Below are 13,113 nucleotides of genomic sequence, written 5' to 3' on the forward strand. Positions count from 1 at the left end.
ATAATGCTTTTTTAAAGTATTCTGAAGGAAGTGACCAAAAAAAATTAAAAACCTGAGTGGTTTTACTCAGATTTCATCATCTGAAAATAAACTACTATCATGAATTCATTATTATGAATTCACTTTGTGGTACAGCAACAAAATGACTACCTTATCTCAGAGTCTAAGTAAGAGCTTATGCAACAACCATAATCCCAGCTGCTCTTCAAAAAGATATTTACAAACCTTAGAACACATATTGTTCAATTTTTCCTTTACCAGCTCATCCTCTTTCATCTTCACTGTCACTGGACAGCAAATGACTATAGCCCTTATATATATACTCTCAGCAGTAAATCTCACAAGTATTCATTTAGTTAGTAACTTCTTTTTAAAGTGTCATGCTCACTTTATTTTGCTAAATATTACTTGGATTCTTCACATAAATTTAATATATCATTTCACTGTTTCTTTACTTTTTATATAGTTTAAGCAGGTGCAGAAGAAATGTAATTTATTTTATATATACTGCACAGTACTGCTTACTGAACAAAAATACATCTAATGAATCATTAATTATTAAATACTAAGAAATATATGATTGGTTGTTGTATGGATGCAGGAAAATTTTACTGATAGCTGGAAGAACTGGTTAGAGTTACTAGATGGGTTAGGAATGTCTTATTCTACCATCTTAATAAAGCAATTTTAACATAATTAAATCAAATCATTGTACCACATGCCTGAAACTTAGACAGTGATGTATACCAACTATTTTTTTTTTTAATATATATATATATTTACTTCTCAAATAATTTTAAAATGAAATACAGACTTATGGAGAACAATTTAAAAATTAATGGAGAATACTACACAGAATTGAATTGTTTACAATTGTTTACAATTGTTTACCCACTTTTGGCAATTATTATTACTGGAAATTATTAATACCAAATATACATTTCAAAACCCACTGAAAAGAAAAGTGTAAAATCTCAGTACACTAAAATCAAAGAGGAAAAGGAAATATTCTCAGAAATCAGAGATCTACATGACCTTTTCCTTATTTCTCTATATTCTTAAACTGTTTATATATCATTGCATCATTTATAAAAATTTAAGAATTAAACAAAACTTTATAACCATTATGGAACAGAAGTCTTTTAGTTTCACCTGAACATAATCTGTTCAGATATTTTAATGTATTCTTGAAGCAATAGTTTACTTTTTAATTTTTAAATTTTCTTGAATCTGTACTGCTTTACAATTTTTAAGTTTAACAAGATGATTTCATAAGTCCTAATAATCTTTTGTTTGTTTTTATATTGCATTTAATTGAAATGTCTATATCAAATTGAATATATAGTATATTAAATGAAAAATATAATATACAGTCCTAAATATGTCCATCTTTTTAACATAGACATGTGCTAGGCATGTCTAGAAGAAACCTCAAAGTGAGACATATTTTGAAGCTTAATTTACCAACTATTTTTTAATAAAACAGGAAAAAGCATTGCAATTTTGATGTTGAAAATTCACTAACACATTTTTAGGAACAGATTACATTTGGATAATGAAGGAAATCTGTATTTTAATTATTATTTTAAAGCATCTTATACATATGGTTAGCCATGGCTTTTCAATCACACACACACACACGCACACACACCCCCTCCACCCACACCCTTCCCCCACCCACACCCCCCCCCCCCCCGCCCCGACCCTTAACCATACCTGAAGTCCCAGGAGTTCATCAATCGAAGTCTCTGGTTCACTAGGGTTGCTATCTGTTTGCTTAGGTACTTGAGCAATACTGTTGTCACTGTAATACACAAAGGAAAACTTTTATTGTAGTTCTCAACCAGGCAAAAACAATTAGGTATTTTAAACACAAATATTTTACCTAGTCAAAAATTTATTTATGTTTTCTGCAAGCTTTTCCTGAAGAGACTTGTTGCTTAGTATCTTTTCTCGTGCATTTTCAATAACCATTTGCTGAAAAAGAAATCAGTATTAGTAAAAGCACAAGATAGAGTATTGTTATTTGTCTAAAAGGAATCAATGGAACCTGGATAGTTTTAATAAATTTAGGTAGAAACTCAAAAGTTATGGTGGAGCCTTCCATATTAATAACAGATTAGTATGTTAACTGCTTACAAATATTTTCATAGATCCTTCACCAACTTCTTTTTCACTTTGGAACTACGTAGTTCCAAACTCTGTAGCTTTTCATACAAGGTTTTAAATAAGCTGACTCTATTCTGGAAAAATGTCCTATTATATTGCATAATCCAGCAATAACAATGTATTTACAGTTTCTTAAACATACTTCTGTTTCTTACTTGGTGCATTTGCACATGTTAGCTATTCTGACTAGACTGTTTCTTACTGGTAAATATCCTTAGTCTTGATGATGTTCTTCAGTCCCTTCAGTTGTGTACCATTCTTTGTGCCACCAAGGACTGCAGCATGCCAGGCTTCCCTGGCCTTCACTATCTCCTGGAGTTTGCTCATATTCATGTCCATCAAGTTGGTGATTCCATCTAATCATCTCATCCTCTACTGCCTCTTCTCTTTTTGCCTTCCATCTTTCCCAGCATCAGGGTCTTTTCTAATGAGTTGCCTCTTCACATCAGATGGCCAAAGTGTCAGAGTTTCAGCTTCAGCACCAGTTCTTTCAATAAATATTCAGGGTTGATTTCCTTTAGGATTGACTAGTTTGATCTCCCTGCAGTCCAAGGGACTCTCAAGAGTCTTCAGCACCACAATTTGAAAGCATCAGTTCTTTCACACTCAGCCTTCTATATGGACCAACACTCACATTCATTTGTACATGACTACTGGAAAAACCATAGCTTTGAGTATACAGACCTTTGTGTCTGTTTTTTTAACATGCTGTGTAGGTGTGTCACAGCTTTCCTTCCAAGGAGCAAGTGTCTTTTGATTTCATGGCTGCAGTCACCATCCACAGTGATACAGTGATTTTGGAGCCCAAGAAAATAAAACCTGTCACTGTTTCCACTTTTCCACCTTCATTTTGCCATGAAGTCATGGGCTGTATGCCATGATCTTAGTTTTTGAATGCTGACTTTTAAGCCAGCTTTTTCACTCTCCTCTTTCACCTTCATCAAGAGGCACTTCAGTTTCTCTTCACTGTATCATCTGCGTATCTGTGGTTGTTGGTATTTCTCCCAGCAATCTTGATTCCAGCTTGTGATTCATCCAGCATGATGTACTCTGCACACAAGTTAAATAAGCAGGGTGACAATATAAAGCCTTATTGTAGAGTTCCCAATTTTGAACCAGTCCACTGTTCCATGTCCAGTTCTAACTATTGTTTCTTGATCTGCATATAGATTTCTCAGGAAGCAGGTAAGGTGATCTGGTATTCCTATTTCTTAAGAATTTCCCCCAGTTTGTTTGTGACCCTTACAGTCAAAGGCTTTCACATACTCAATGAAATAGCAGATGTTTTTTTTGAATTCTCTTGCTTTCTCTATGATCCAACAAATGCTGGCAATTTGATCTCTGGTTCTGCTGCCTTTTCTAAATTCAGCTTTTACATCAGCAAGTTCTCAGTTCACATACTGCTCAAGTCTAGTGTGAAGGATTTTGAGCATAACCTTGCTAGCATGTGAAATGAGCGCAATGGTACAGTAGTTTGAACATTCTTTGGCATTGCCTTTCTTTGGGATTGGAATGAAAACTGATCCTTTCTAGTCCTATGGCCACTGTTGACTTCTCCAAGTTTGCTGACTTATTGTGTGTAGCACTTTAATAGCATCATCTTTTAGGATTTGAAATAGCTCAGCTGTAATTCCATCACCTCCACTAGCCATGCTCTTAGTAATGCTTCCTAAAGCCCACTTAACTTCACACCCTAGGATGCCTGGCTCTCGGAGAGTGACCACACCATTTGGGTTATTTGAGTCATTAAGACTTTTTCTATATAGCTCTTCTGTGTATTCCTGCCAGCTGTGCTTAATCGCTACTGCTTCTGTTAGGTCCTTACCATATTTGTCCTTTCTGATGCCCATCCTTGCGTGAAATGCTCCCGTGATGTCTCTAATTTTCCTGAACAGATTTCTAGTCTTTCCCATTCCACTGTTTTCCTCTATTTCTTTTGCCTTGTACACTGAAGGCTTTCTTCTCTCTCCTTGCTATTCTCTGGAATTCTGCATGCAGTTGGGTGTATCTTTCCCTTTCTTCATTGTCTTTCACTTCTCCTTTTTTCTCAGTTATTTGTAAAGCCTCCTCAACAACCACTCTGCCTTCTTGCATTTCTTTTTCTTTGGGATGGTTTTGGTCACCACCTCCTGCATAATGTCATGAACCTCTGTCTGTAGTTCTTCAGGCAGTCTGTTTCCCAGATCTAATCCCTTAAAATATTTGTCACCTCCACTGTATATTCATAAGGAATTTGATTTCAGTCATACCTGAATGGCCTAGTGGTTTTCCCCACTTTCTTCAATTTAAACCCAAATTTTGCTATAAGGAGCTGATGATCTCAGCCACAGTCAACTCCTGGTCTTGTTTTTGCCGACTGTACAGAGCTTCTCCATTCTGGCTGCAAAGAGTATTATTAATCTGATTTCGGTTATTAACCATCTGGTGATGTCCAGGTGTAGAGTTTTCTCTTGTGCTCTTGGGAGAGAGTGTTTGCTATGACCAGTGTATTCTCTTGACAAAACTGTTATCCTTTGCCCTGCTTCATTTTGTACTCCAAGGCCAAACTTGCTGTTACTCTAGGTATCTCTTAAAGTCCTACTTTTTTTCACTCCAATCCACTATGATGAAAATGACATCTTTTTTTTGGTGTTAGTTAGGTCTTATAAGTCTTCATAAAACTAGTCAACTGCAGCTTCTTTGGCATCAGTGGTTGGGGTATAGACTTGGATAACCGATACTGAATGGTTTGCCTTGGAAACAAACCAAGATCATTCTGTTATTTTTGAAAGTGCACCTAAGCACTGCACTTTGGACTTTTTTGTTGACTATGAGGGCTAATCCATTTCTCCAAGGGATTCTTGCCCACAGTTATAGATACAATGGTCATCTGAATTAAATTCAGCCATTCCCATCCATTTTAGTTCACTGATTCCTAAGATGTTAATGCTCACTTTTGTCATTTCCCACTTGACCACATCCAATTTTCCTTGATTTATGGATGTAACATTCCAGGTTCCTATGCAATATTGTTTTTATAGCAATGGACTTTACATTCACCACCAGGCACATCCATAACCGAGTGCTGTTTCTGCTTTGGCCCAGCCTCTTCATTCCTTCTGGAGCTATTAGTAATTGCCCTCCATTCTTCCCTAGTAGGATACTGGACACCTTCCAACCTGGGAAGTTAATCTTCCGGTATCATGTCTTTTTGTCTTTTCATACTGTGGTTCTTGTGTTAATACTACTGAGAGGTTTGCCATCTCCCCCCGCCTCTAGTGGACCACAGTCCACAGTTTTGCACTTACAGTCTATCCCAAAGCAACTCTATGGCAGTTTTTTTTGGTGTCACATCGTGTGGCTTGCTGTATCTGTTTCCTGACCAGGGATTGGACCCCTGCAGTGGTAGCGTGGAGTCCTCAACACTGGGCTGCTAGGGAATTCCCTCTACTGTGGTTTTACAGATATGCTACCTTTTACACAGACACACACTATATATTTATATAAATTATATACATATGAATAGTTATAAATAAACTCAGGAATATCTTAAGTTACAAAGTTTGGGAAGGTCACTTACTTTTTCTACTACAAATGCATTTGGATCCTGCAAATTTCGTATTGTTGAATGAGGCCCAGACTTCCTTTGAGATTCACTGAAACACATTTTAAAAGCTTGTCTTTTAACTAGTATGAATAATCCAATGATCATTACATATAAATACAAATCTTAGTCATGGTGGAAAAGATATTTTCTCTATTTGTGGTAGGAACAAAGAGCAGTAGAGTTGAAAAGCATTAATAGTCTTGAATTGAGAAATGAATCTGAGATCTAGCTTTATTACTTATTAACTATATGGTCTCCACCAGGTACCCTCTGACCTACTTTATCATGGGATAAAACTAAAGCTTTACTGGGTTAATGAAAGAATTCAATAAACATAAAGTATATGTAAAGACTTTATAAAAAGGTCAAAGTTCTTATAAATGTTAGATATTGTTACAGTACTTTTATAATTTCATGTGGTTAAGTATGAAATCTTGCCAAAGAGGCTGAGGTCAGCCTTGAATGAGAGACAACCAACAGTAAACATTCCAACAAAAATACCCAGGGTATGGCAATTGAGAAAACAGCACAAACATTTTAAACTATTATCTCTCTTTTCTGAAATATTCTTCAAACAAAGACACATGGGCTAAACAGGACAGAAAGAATACTTCTCAGAGAATGTCTGAGAAGATTTTTAATTATCAGTTTAGGAGTTTAAATATACGTTTGTAGACCCTAAAATATGCTGATAGAAAATGATTATTCCCAAAAATCTGAGTTAACATCAATTTTAGTATGTTTTTCTATACTATTACACAAAAAACACTTCTAATGAAATACATTTCTAGATCATTGATTTCTGAAACAATCTGATTTCAGGGGATTATAAAGTAAAAAAAAAAGTGCTTTGAAACAGCTATAATAGTAGAGTCTCAAGTACTTAATGCAATTTTGTTACTTTATTCATAATATAAGTATCCTTGTGTAATTTTTTTGTAACGGTTACTGGAAACATGTCTTTTTAGAAAGCATTTACCTTTTGCGTCTACCAGGAGACATTAAACTGGCATGATTTTTCCTTTCCTGAGCACCAGTATTATTATTTAAAGCCTCTCCAGCTGTATTTTAAGAGAACAAAACAGTAAGTCAAGGAAACAGAATAGTTTATTGAAACTTGAATTAACTGAATAAAAATAGCACTACATAGTGATTATTTTAAATTCAGTTAGTACATACTGAGTGCCTACTATGTGCAAGGCACTACAGAAGATATTGTGCATGTTAGTTGCTCAGTTGTGTCCGACTCTTTGCAACCCATGGACTGTAGCCTGCCCGGCTTCTCTGTCCATGCAATTCTCCAGGCAAGAATCCTGGAGTGGGTTGTCATTACCTTCTCCAACAGAAGATATTAAGATACATAAAATATAGTCCCCATGACTTAAGATTTTACAATAAAATACAAAGTAGAGTATACAGAATAGTTTCAACAAAAAATACCATGGCAGAACAAACAAATTGTAAGAAGTATAAACTAAATATACTGGGTAAGTGTTTTTACTCAGAGGTGTTGAAGAAATTGGAGAAAAGATGGAAATAAGGGAGAATGTAATGGTTGTCAATACATTTACCTGCACAAAGAGAAAAAGACTGGTCTAAGAACCAAGAGAGGTGACACCTCAATTCTAATCCCAGCTCTGATATTAACTAGCCTTTTGCTCCTAAATATCATGTGCTTTTAATACTATCAAGTATATAACAAACAAGAAATACTAGATGACCTCTCAATTTATCCTTAGCTCTAAGACTCAGATAGGAATACGTAGGATTTTCAACTAGAGATGGAGGTTAACCAGAAAAACATTCCTCATTTCAGCAGGACAGACTACTATGACCAAATAGCTGAACAAAGTGTTCACATATAATGTGCATTACTTTTAAAAGCAAACAAGAGGTTTTTTCCCCCCAATTAATGCAAATAAGTGAGAACTAGAAGAGACTTCAAGGTTGGATGTCAGTTAGAACAGATAAAAGAATCCCAGACTAACATGTCTCACAGATTTAATAATATGCTTATTTAATGGCAAGTTGAATGAGTGAGCACACACATACTACCTAAATTTACCCACTTCTAGCCTCTAATCTAAAAGATATTATCACATCATCTCATTCACACAATTTGATTAAAACAAAATTCAAAAGCACAAAATGTAAACTTACTCGTCATAGTGTCTTGTGACTGTGAATGGTTGACCACTACAAAATCTGACCTCAAAGGAGCTGAAATTTGGCCAGATGGCCTAATAACTTGTGTAGCTGTCAAAGGAGAATTGGTAAATTGTCCTAAAAGATACGGTAAAGGCTCTGAACTGACAGGAGCTGCTTGAGATGCAAGCCTTCTCTGCCGTTTGATTTCTGCAATCCCATTTCTTGTTCGGGCTGAAACACACGAGCATTTAAAAAATCAACTCACTGTCAGAGTAGTTTGGGAATTTTAAGATATCTATACAATATATGTTCTACTACATATTTAACAGTAACTTAAAAAATAGCCCCTAGAATTATCACCTATTTATGTGATAATTTCACAAGAAACAAACTAAAATTGAGTACACTTGAAATTTTAAAAATCCAAGAATACATTTCTTCTGTAATAATTAAAACTGATAACATCTCCACAATCAGGAAAACAAATTTATGGAATGAGAATTAAAAGATGTGAATACATGAGAGCCAATGAGAAAAATAAGATTTATTTAAATTGCATATTTTTAAAATAAATGAAAATATTATTTTCTAATATGATAATGGTACTTAGAAAAGCAGTAGTTTCAACAAAATGTAAATTCAGAAACATGTATTGTTAACAAAAATGCTCATCTGATATTATATTTGAGTTTAAAGTAATTCTGAACATTATTTAGAGTTTAAAGTTGAATACCAACCTCTCTGATTGGCAGCAAACCCTGGGGAACTTTGCATGCTCCTAATAAACAAAAGTAGTTAGACATTAAAAAACTTCTGTTGCTAAGATACATTCTGATTTAGTTACAGTTAGACCTGAAGTAAATTATGAGTTAAAAGGCAAGAAATTTCTCTCAGATAAAAAAGATAAGCACTTTTTTTCTGGGTAACCAAATCTTATCTGCTTTAGGAAAAAAACAGTGGCATATAAAAATGCAAACATGCATAATTTTAATAATCAAGTTTCTATCCAATGCAATAAGAGCTTTGAAATCCCATTAATAATACAATTTGCCTTGAATGTAGGAACTCAATATATTTAAGAAAGCTATATATATTTTACAATTATCAATTATCTTTTCTAACTATAGAAATGCCTTCCCAGAGAAATTTTGATTTTACGTATAACTGCATAAATAAATACTTCAGAATCCAAGCTGATTTCAAAAGAGATCCTGCTTTCATCAAATTTATGACTATGACATTGTTTCACCAAACTTCAAGAGAAGGAACAAAGCAAACAGGTAAGAAAATTCACAATATAAACTGATTCTCCTTTTGCTATCAACTGGTTACCCATGTATTTTGTAAACAATCAGATACTGTGCTATTTTCCTCAGAAATCTGTCAAATAAGTGTCTGCCAACAAGAGCCACAAAACTTACTGAATCAAACAAGCATTTTTAACAGCACACAAACCAACCTTCAAGAACACCTGGCTAGGAGGTTTCTTTAATGTAATACCTTGTCAATAAAACATTGCAGTAACTTATAAATATTCTATAGGTGTTGTTAATGTCTTTGAAGACTGTTTGCAAGGGAATGAAAGAGGAAAGGGATGTCAGGAAAGGGGAATAAGAGTAAGACTACCAAATAAAATGTAGTAGAGTCACACAAAAAGCACTGGGAGCCATTCAGCTGAGGAATGAAACGAGGCCCCTGCTGAAGTTGGGTATTCACTTGTAGCTCTGGGAGAAAGTGTAAGAAAGGATGGTTTTCATACTAGACTCAAGTTGAATAAGATATGTTATAAAATTGATACCTATTCTAAAGATCGTGAGACTAGCATTCCAAGGCCATGACATAGTAAAATTCTAAAAGCAGAAGATTCCAGAAGTGTTATTATTCGGGTTTGTTCCTTTATAAGGGAAGAACAAAGGAGGCATGGATTACACATACATATCAATTTTCTGCATGTGTAATGAAGATGCAACTGTATAAGGGAAGTCATATGGGGCTTGAGTTAATAGATTTGTATCCACCAAGACTGGGACTAGATTTGTATTCAGCCAGAGATCTGCCTCTAAATTGTTACGGGAAGCTGGGAATATCATTAATTTCCTCATTTCTAAATATTTTATTAAAGTACACAATTTATTTAAAATTATCTAATCAAAGACAAATATCAATAACCTCTAGCATAATTTCAAAATTAGATCAATGTTAAATAAATGCACAGTGTGTGTCATAAGATTTAAATGTGAAGTGATTCTTAATTGTGCTTCCATTCCAAAATTATTATGCACATTCTGATAAGCTGATTGTATAAGCCTTTTATTACCTGATCTGAGAAAGTGTATGGTCTAACTTCTTCCACAGAGATGACATAATTGCTGGGACATCATTTGATGTTTCTAAATCATAAGAGGAAATGTTTCATAAAAAATCCATCATTTAATTTGAACAGACACAGAAAATCAATACGGAAAACTTTTCTCTCAGCTGCTGACATTATGTTGGGAACTGAGAAATAAGCCTATTTTGTAAAGACCTGCAGAGCTATAATGATGTTGCGTTTTTTGCTCAAGTCACTGAGGATCAGATACAATATGAGGGAAAAGGAAACTAGTGAAAACTATGAAGTTTTTTTAGATCAATAATCTTGTATTTTCTTTGAATAAAAAGACAAACTATTTTAAATCTTTGTTCTACCTACGTGACATTTGAAAGTCAAAATAATTTGATTTATAAATTTATAAAATTATATAAACTCATGTAAATATAGAAATTAGTTTCTGTATCCAATGTTTTCAGGTCCAAATCACTGTGATTTCTCAGCAACTCCTTAGTTACTCTACTTAGAATTACAGATAAAATTCTGCAGGACTAATTAGTCAGAATTACAGATAAACTTCTGGAGGACTAATTAGTCTTTTTCAGGATGTGTTCTAAAGCCACACTGATAGGAAATTCAAGGTATTTATATTCTTTACTATATACTTCTAAAAAGCTCAAACAAGAGAAAGTTACCAACATAAAAGTGGTATATAAACCTTTGTACTGCAATAACATATTGTTTCTGAGGTCATTTATACTCTAAATATTCCTGTAAGATAGTTAAGATAGTTTGGGAAAAGAAAACCTTGGTAGAATCATCAAACTTATTGAAGAGAAAGAAATGAAACTCACACTTTGAAATTCTAGGCTTATTACTTTCTACAGTTTCTAGTTCTGTGATTTTAGAAAAGTTATCTGGCTTCTCTAATCCTTAATTTTCTGATACTTAAGGTCTAGTGAACTTCCCTGGTGGCCCAGTCGTTAAGAATTTACCTTGCAATGCAGGGAACTTGGGGGAGGATCCCTGCTGGGGGAACTAAGATCCCACATGCTGTGGAGCAACTAAGCCTATGCACAGTAACTACTGAGCCTGAATGCTCTGGAGTCCTTGTGCCACAACTAGAGAACTCTAGAGTCCATGTGCCACAACCGGAGAGTTCTGTGAGCTGCAATGAAAGATCACACGTGATGCAACAAAGATCCTTTCTGCTGCAACTAAGACCTGATGCAGTCAAATAATGAATAAATTAATAGATCTAAACAATCAATACCTCTCATTGGATTATTTTAAGGACTGACATAAAACCTCTGAAAGCACCTAGCATAATGTTGCAATAAACAGTACTCAATAAACGTGAAGCTTACATTTTAAAATGTTATCATCTGTACTAATTAATTCTTTACTGCTGAATCTTTTCTTAATATGTTGCAAACTATAGAAATAACGAATACGAGAGAATAAATTTAACTTTCCTCTTCAAGACACTAATTTAGGAAAGTGTTATATTTATCACTCAATATAAACAGACTTTAATTGGCGATCTCCCAGTGAATTTTTAAAATTATTTCAAAATTTTAAAAAATCACTTCTAATTAAAACAATTAGATAAGTGCTGTAAAAAACTGACCAAAAAACAAACAAACAAAAAACAAAACATCCCTGAACCTGAATTCTTACCTTTTGCTTTCATAGCTACATATTCATTCAAAATTGTTGTCAAATTTTTTCCAAATAAAGACTGAAAAGAAAAAGATCAAGCATTACCAAAACCATATAATACTACCAATAATTTCCCACTATGAAATATTTCACCATAAAAGTTACTAAAAGATATAGATTAAAAAATAGTCGATAAAGAAATGGTAAAGAGTAGGTTATCAAAGGACTTCCTCAGTGGCTTAGATGGTAAAGAACCTGCCTTCAATGTGGGAGACCTTGGTTTGATTCCTGGGTTGGGAAGAACCCCTGGAGAAGGAAATGGCAATCCACTCCAGTATTGTTACCTGGAGAATCCCCATGGACAGAGGAGCCTGGAGGACTGCAGTCCACAGGGTTGCAAAGAGTTAAGACACAACTGAGTAACTAAGCACAACACAAGTCACAAAAATGAAAATAGTCACTCCTCAAGGACTGAATTCTTCTGTGGGTAGAGAACCTTGTCTATGTGAATAAGATATTGTGACTATGTTTCTTTAGCTAAGATAGTACAACAGCAGGAATGCAGTTTTCAGTTTGGGAGGTAGGGATCCAGTCACACAAATAAGGACCTACTCCTTCCTACCATTTTAATGCCAAATGTCATCTGCCAAAGAGCAAAGCAAAAAATCTGAGTGTAAGAGATAATCCTTTTCAAGGATCAGTACCTTTTCTATTTTCACATCTATCATCTCATAAGGTCACCCCATCCCCCACCACTTTTATATCAATAATAAGGGGCAGGTTTTAATAGACTCAAGTTTGAGGTCATATAATAGAACAGGGAAGAGCAAGGATTTTTTAGAACACAGTTTTGGATTTAGGTTCTACATTTACCGTACGTGTGAAAAATTACCCAGATTTTCTAAGGCTAACTTTCATATATAAAAACAGACATATGACTTTTTAATACAATTTTTTTTTTTGTGGTGAAGATTGAGGATATATGTAACATATCTAAGACAATGTCTAACACATAGTAGCTAATTATTTTTCTATCCTCTCCTGAACTTTCATTGCAGATTCCTATTTTATTCTTCTGTATTATTAAAAAAATCATTTTATATTGGAGTATAGTTGATTAACAATGTTGTGCTAGTTTCAGATGTAAAATGATTCAGTTATACGTATACATGTAACTATTCTTTTACAAATTATTTTCCCATTTAGGTTATTAAAGAATATTGAGCAGTTTCCTGTG

General features: G+C 34.3%; 1 protein-coding gene across 1 annotated transcript in view; it reads right to left on the bottom strand.

Moving 5' to 3' along the window:
• NPAT (nuclear protein, coactivator of histone transcription) overlaps positions 1-13,113 on the bottom strand; it is a 53,393-nt gene that overhangs the window by 16,309 nt on the left and 23,971 nt on the right. The window contains exons 3-10 of the mRNA XM_068988853.1: positions 11,895-11,955; positions 10,221-10,293; positions 8,641-8,681; positions 7,916-8,134; positions 6,735-6,816; positions 5,729-5,804; positions 1,886-1,977; positions 1,717-1,804 (exon numbers count right to left, since the gene is read on the bottom strand). Coding sequence (XP_068844954.1) covers positions 1,717-1,804; positions 1,886-1,977; positions 5,729-5,804; positions 6,735-6,816; positions 7,916-8,134; positions 8,641-8,681; positions 10,221-10,293; positions 11,895-11,955 — 732 coding nt within the window. The remainder of the gene's footprint in view (positions 1-1,716; positions 1,805-1,885; positions 1,978-5,728; positions 5,805-6,734; positions 6,817-7,915; positions 8,135-8,640; positions 8,682-10,220; positions 10,294-11,894; positions 11,956-13,113) is intronic.

The sequence above is a fragment of the Capricornis sumatraensis genome, chromosome 16, assembly GCF_032405125.1.
Source record: "Capricornis sumatraensis isolate serow.1 chromosome 16, serow.2, whole genome shotgun sequence".
In the NCBI taxonomy this organism is placed as follows: domain Eukaryota; kingdom Metazoa; phylum Chordata; class Mammalia; order Artiodactyla; family Bovidae; genus Capricornis; species Capricornis sumatraensis.